Raw genomic sequence first — 6,656 nt, 5'->3', positions numbered from 1 at the left:
TCCCAATTCTCTCCTTTATGCTCCTGCCAAAGTAATGTCTTCAGTGTTTGTTATAATTAAGATTCTCCCATAATGTCTTCAGTGTTTGTTCTAATTAAGAGAAAACCTTTGAATTCCAAGATTTGTGAACTCCCAAGTCCCAACGTACCCATGTTCACGTTAGCAAAATAAATCTGGTAGTTTGCTGTTAACGGCATATCAATCACTTTTATACAACAAAAAAGCGAAAAAATATAAATGCAGGTAATACACTAGCTTAGCAAAAAGTTCGTTATTATACCCGGAAATCAGGGCTACGTTAAAACAAGGTGGCATAGATTTGTTAATCACAGAATTCTTACCAATTCTTTATACAGATTCATCCAAGAATTACAAAAGCTTACAAAGCAAGGCGAATCAAAATGAAATCTGAGTTGCATTGTACGGAAATCTCAACCTCAATTGGACCATATTATGTTCATGTCTCTGCCCAATAGCGAAATTTAAAAATAGAGACATGTACATGATTTCCAAAATGCATACTTTGGCAGAGGATACACCGAAGTGGGTTTTTGGGTTCAACTATACCTGTTGCTTCCCCTTAGAGCTATATATGTATAAATACGCACAAAAAAAAAGATGTATATGGTATACATATAGTAAGATCACTTTCATGTCGAACCAATGGTGTACCTAGGATTTTTCATCATGCGTGCTCAACATGATCTTCTTAATCTGGAGATGCTACTGAGATGAATTGCTCAGGCAATCTGTCTATGCAGTACTAGTTTCATATATAAATAAATAGTGTTGGGCTCCAAAAATAATGGCGTTGAGCATCCAACAGGGCGATGTAGGTCCACCATTGTTCTAAATGCACAGACTTTAGATCTTCAACTCGCCTCTAATCTTGACATACTGAATTTGCAACCCACCAGATCACATCTTCAAGAATTAGATTATCCGGACAGTTCACTTCCAAAATGCAGCAACATACATCAGGAAGGAAAACAAATCTAACCGTTTAGTACCATATAATAATCTGCAAGATAATCTGAATCCAAAAAGACCTTAAGATAGAAAGTTTAGGGTACCTGATATGGAGGCTCACTAATGCATAGCAGAGATTTCAAGAATATCAAGACGCATGGCATGTAAAGCAGCCACTCAAAGAACCTAGTTGAGGAGTCCGATGGAAAGACAGGGCTGTTTGAGAAGAATTTGTAACTTCATTTGCCTGGTTAGCAGATATTGAGCTTCTCATTTCTTGGGCCTTTCTCTGTGCTGATTTAAATTTGTTCATAATTTTATCCATGGATGATGTTCTCATTTTCTCCAGTTTCATCTGCATTACATTTGAGAATTATTATTTTTTCTTATAAGATCAGTTGAGAGTTAGTACTAAGTTTAATTGCAAATAGAAATCCTTTTTTCTATTATTGGTGACTGCAAGCCCTTTTCATCCTTCTCCCATTCTACATGTACTTAAGGATACACCCCATTATGTGTAGTAGCATCTACAGAGAGACACATTTCCTGATGGTTATAGCACGTTATTATCCAAATACATAATAACGAAACTTTTTCATTGTACTGTTTCTTTTGACAACTTAATCTTATTGCGGAGAAAGGGGAGAGAAGAAATTGTTGTAGTTAGGCATTCATTTTTGGAAAATTTGGGATCTAACTTAAAGCAATCCATCTCCAAATGCTGGCTACATATACCATAGAAAATTCGGTCTTGCTTTCCAAATCTTCAAGCAAAAAAAACATGTAACGTTATATAATGCAAGAAAATATCTTTTCCCTGGTCCCTTCAGCAGAAAGATCTCCATATCAATAAGGTCAATCGTTCATTGTTCACCACCCATTTTATCAGTTCCTAACATATTTAAAACATTTGAAGAATCTATTGCTCATATATCAACTTATACGTTCATCTACAATGACAAAAGACTAAAGATGAAAGAATTAACATTTAAGATAAAAGAACACATCATCACAGTTAAGAGCGCAGCATTGCTGCCACCAGTATCAATGACCAAAAACCTTCATTACTACACTAGCCTAGTTCTCTAGGCCAGCCAATCGTAAAAGACTGCTTCACTTTTTTGAAACAATACTCATCTCACAATAGGAAGCGCAGGTTTAAAAACTTATGTCACAATAGGAAGCGTAGGTTTCACAATGGATGGTTTAACAGTTCAACTTAGGTTATTAATATACTAAATGGACACCATAGAGTTGATGAATTGTGAATGTAGTGAGACCAACCTCTAGTTTCCTTATTGCTGCCTCTGCTTTTGCCTTTTGCAGGTTCTCCCATGCAGTAATACTGGCTTCTTCCCTCCTAATCCTGGATTATATTTACAGGATAGAATAAGCAGCAAGAATACATACAGATATAGGGAAAGAGATTAAAAACATGAATGTTTTCTGGTCTTTGGAGAACAGCCAGTTTTATGATATTCTTGATAAACACCACTGATTGACGGATCAGATAGACTGAATTCCAGTGTATGCAAATATTTAAACAAGTAATTTGATAAACTAACATAAACCAGGCATCTAATTGGCAGCTAGGAGATAGACCTTCTATAAAACTATAGAGTCTCATAATATTTAGTTGAGAGAAGGGAATTTTAGAGCAGCACTAAAGTTATCTCCGTAAGAGACCTATAGGTCACGGGTTTGAGCCGTGGAATCAGATACTGGCACTTGCGTCACGGTAAGCTGCCAACATCACACCGCTTGGGGTGCGACCCTTTCACGGACCCTGCGTGAACGCGAAATGCTTCATGCACCGGGCTTCCTTTTCTTTATAATATTTACTTGAGAAGGAACTACATATTCATCTCTTCCTATTTTTGAATAGCATTTTCTACATAAGAGTTATCAGTTCATAACTTTCTTTTTCAAGTTTACAAGAGAAATAGCGTCACTTACTTTGAAGCACTCTTTGTTGTGTTGGAAACATCCCAATGTGAAGAACGGATTTCCCTTCCTGGAGTCGGAGCTACCCATTCGTCAACTGGCACGTCTCTCACTTCTGCTTTGGGGGAAGTGATTCTCTGCATTTTTACAATTGGTAGAACGGAGGGAGTTGAGGGTGAGAAGGACGACAGTCTCAATGGAGATGAAGGACTTTCCTCGGGGCTCATCTGCGTGGCCATATCCCTCCTTGAGATAATTCTAGACACTCCATTGGTTGCATCCTCAATATCATCACTGCTCTCGTCTAAACAAAAAATATTGTGACAGTGAAACACAATAAAAAAGGATTATCATTCTTTACGTGTTATTAAACTCACAGTTCTCAAGATAAAATTGATAAAGATGTGTGTAAACACCAGATGGAGGGAGAAAAACTGCAAACTAAAGAAAAGGAAATGCTAGTGGCATAACAAGTTTCGACACTTCTGGACCATAACAAGGGACATCTGGCACACTTGATCATTGAAGGGAAGATCCAAAACAACTTCATAATATATCCTCACTTCTTTCGATGAACTATAAAAACTTCAATTTTCGTCAAACTTATATATTTATAACAGGGAACTACAACTTCCCAATTGAGGAATCTATTAGCTATAATTAGTGCTTTTTCAGAGATTCTCTATCTCAAAGCTCGATTTAAGATAGATAATTACGAATTTCAGAACTATTAACTAAACCACACATTTTCCTCCTCTATGTTTTCTATATAATTTCTGGTCACTGTGTTTCTTTCATTATCATTGGCTTACAATCAGAAGGACACCCTCCGTCAGCCAAAAACTCTTAGTTTCAATAATAACTCTTGAAAACAAAGAAGTACTCAAGTTTTCTGTTTAACCATTTCATTTTGAGCCTTGAGATGTAATTGGCCTTCCATCATTGGAAATATAGATTCATTATCCTCCACACACACACACAAAAACTCTAGTATTAATTAATCCATCGGTTCTATTTTTATTTTAGGTATTAACACACATAAATTATGCTACATTGTCACAGGCTTAGCTTGACAAATAATGATGCAGCAAGTAAATCAACTTTTAACTTTCTAATGAGATTTAACAAGCACCAAACCAACAAAAATTGGTCAATTATACCTTGGGGAATCGACAGTGTTGACAGACTGAGACGTTCAGAACACCCATGTACACTAACTGACCTTGCCATGTACGGCTCCACGAATGAAGGAAAATTTCCACCACCTAAGTTTCCTCCAGAACGAAATGCCGAACTATCAGAAGCTATCACTCCGCTTGAACTTGGAGAACTGGCTAGCAGATTCCCACCATTTCCTACCTTAAAAACAGGCACTATTGGAGAATACGATGAATAGTAAGCAGGACCAAGAGGTCCACTTTTGGATTTAGGCCGCCTCTGTTGCTGCTGTAATGAACCTCTATCTCCTGATGCTGGGCTAAAAATCCATCTCTCTGCATCTTCCCATTTGGAAGGTAATGTTCTTCCATTGTTATAAGGCAGCAATGCAGTATTCAGTTGCCTCCGATTAGCAGCTGAACGCAATGGCACATGCTCTGAGCTCCAGCCTTTCTGAATGTAATGCCTATAGTTTGGCGTCCCAGGGCTAGGAAACATACAAGCTCCAGATGCAGTAACAGTTGTTTTCTTCATGACACCAAATCGCGGAGAAGAGTGTGTTGCCTTAATTATAGCATTATTCAGATCTGGTTTTTGCCTATCTAATTTCTTCCCGGCCTTTGACCTCCTGTCTTGACATTCTATTCAAATGAATTCACAAATGTACTTCTCGATCAAATTCATCTGATATCAAAGAACTAAACAAAACAAATACACACTGAACTGTAATTTTTCTTTCAAAAACCTTTATACTTGTGCATTACCTTTGAGAGCTTGTGAAAATGACTTTCTTGCTGAATCTAAGGTCAGATTTTTCTCCTCTCGATCTGGAAAACAGTGATGGTAAATGTAAATGTCTAATCTCTAATTCTTTCAAAGCTTTTGAAGGAAGCCAGCTGATACACAGGCAAGAGGTACCTTTTGTCTTTTCTTTCCTACGAAGGTGACTATTCTTGTGTACCATGGCTTTGCTTAGATCTGGAGATGGACCACCCAAAGCTTCATGAAATTCATACCCTGTCAAATGCTGGTACAACAGATCAAAGATTTCAATCTCATGGAATTCGGCAAACTACATACTTTGAGAAGTAGTACAGATAAATACCAATTACTATAAAAGAATCCAAAAGCAGTATCCTCACTCCTCATTTTTCGGTGAAAAGTCAATTGATCAACTAAAGCTCAATCCAAACTAGTTGCCCGGTTATATGAATCTTATAAATACGTCCTTATAAAAAAAGAATTCACCTTCTAATCTGTTCCTCTCCATCTATATGATGAGTAACAGTGTTAATACATAAAAGTAGAGATCGAGAGAGATCAATAAAAATGAAAAACTTGTTACATGAAAATGCGGATGGTGAGATAGAGAAGTAAAGGAGCAGCGATCAAGGCTGGGAGACGCAGAGAAGTCGGCGGTGAAAATGACAGAATCCGGGCTAACATCACGACCTCCAAATATCAAACTCAATCTCTGATCCTGAAACCTTAGCTCCGACATTTTCACTTCTTAATTCCGCATTAATTACATTACATCATATATAAGTAATTGTTTCTGACATGAACTCTACTCTACTTGTGTAGACTTTAGATGTAATGGCGTGTTTGTAAAGGTCGATGTCATATGACTGTATTTAACAAAAATGGAATCTTCAAGGAAAGGACAAAGCTTTCTGAAGTGGGAATGTGACTTCATCATCATGTTTTATGTTTTGTTCACACTATTAAAAAACAAAACGTCGGATTCTCTTCTCTCCATGCAAGAGACCTTTTCCCCATATTTTTAAAGTTTCTCTTTGTGTGGGATGTCCTCAGTGCAGCGGCGGATTCAAGGGCGCAAGAGTGTTTATCCGAACCTTCTTATACACAACTCCTTGCACTGTGTATATAAAGTAAAATTTGATTTTTTTTCTCTATATATATTATATTTTGAATCATCTGGCCAAAAAGCATGGCTTAATAGTCAAGGGGTTCAAAACCATTATGAAGTCATTGGCTCAATTCCCACCAGGTACAATCTCATTAAATTTTTTAACTTAATCCTTTTTTGAACCCCCTTAGCAAAAGCCCTCCCTCCGCCACAGCCTCAGTGGATGTAGCTAATTAGCTATATTCCATCCAACTCCGTATTTTTTATACCATCATGAATATATATGTGAAATGCAATAATTTTAATAAATAGTAGTACTAGATTATAGAGTTATAATCTTAAAAGTACAACAACTTCAATTTAAAAACATTAAAAGTTGAACTTATTAACTTTAGATCCTAAACATATATGCTCTAAATGTTATGGTATAATTTGAACTCATTCGCCCTTAATTAAGTTCTCGTGATTAAGAATTGAGAATTTCTCATTCTCTTAGTACGGAGCGTTTCATTTTTTTATGCTAATATAAGCTCACATTCTTATGATTTATTCCAGACAATTTAGTAATTAATTTACTGGTGTAAAGTTTAACATTTCATATCTTGTAATTCTAACTATGGACTATATATATTTTGTACTAATTAACAATCTAGTGCAGCTAAGAAAAGTTTCATTTGAATGTATTGCAATTTTTGAAAAGAGATGGAAGTCCCAA

The 6,656-nt window shown here is 36.4% G+C and overlaps 1 protein-coding gene across 2 annotated transcripts; it reads right to left on the bottom strand.

Annotated features, from left to right (window-relative positions):
* Window positions 1-394: 394 nt before the first annotated feature.
* Window positions 395-5,899, bottom strand: LOC107792980 (uncharacterized). Of its 2 annotated transcripts, XM_075236937.1 has the most exons (9): window positions 5,417-5,555; window positions 5,177-5,341; window positions 4,990-5,098; window positions 4,836-4,898; window positions 4,074-4,712; window positions 2,926-3,217; window positions 2,254-2,335; window positions 1,074-1,324; window positions 395-954 (listed from the first exon to the last, which is right to left on the bottom strand). In XM_075236937.1, the coding sequence occupies exons 3-8, from the start codon at window positions 5,033-5,035 to the stop codon at window positions 1,118-1,120; spliced, it is 1,329 nt and encodes a 442-aa protein (XP_075093038.1). In that variant the 5' UTR covers window positions 5,036-5,098; window positions 5,177-5,341; window positions 5,417-5,555; the 3' UTR covers window positions 395-954; window positions 1,074-1,117. The 2 variants fall into 2 exon arrangements, with proteins under 2 accessions (XP_075093038.1, XP_016470733.2); XM_016615247.2 differs by lacking the exon at window positions 5,177-5,341 and having other exon boundaries at window positions 5,417-5,899.
* Between the last annotated feature and the right edge of the window lie 757 nt (window positions 5,900-6,656).

Source organism: Nicotiana tabacum, chromosome 18, assembly GCF_000715075.1.
Source record: "Nicotiana tabacum cultivar K326 chromosome 18, ASM71507v2, whole genome shotgun sequence".
Lineage (NCBI taxonomy): Eukaryota > Viridiplantae > Streptophyta > Magnoliopsida > Solanales > Solanaceae > Nicotiana > Nicotiana tabacum.
This window is presented reverse-complemented; position numbering and strand designations above follow the sequence as displayed.

Bases quoted from the DNA above. Each gene is read 5' to 3' on its own strand.
- LOC107792980 (XM_016615247.2), bottom strand. From the start codon at position 5,572: ATGTCGGAGCTAAGGTTTCAGGATCAGAGATTGAGTTTGATATTTGGA. The intron at 2,336-2,925 runs GTAAGTGACGCT...AATATAATCCAG, and splicing joins ACAACAAAGAGTGCTTCAAA to GATTAGGAGGGAAGAAGCCA. The intron at 1,325-2,253 runs GTTGGTCTCACT...AATGTAATGCAG, and splicing joins CAGCAATAAGGAAACTAGAG to ATGAAACTGGAGAAAATGAG.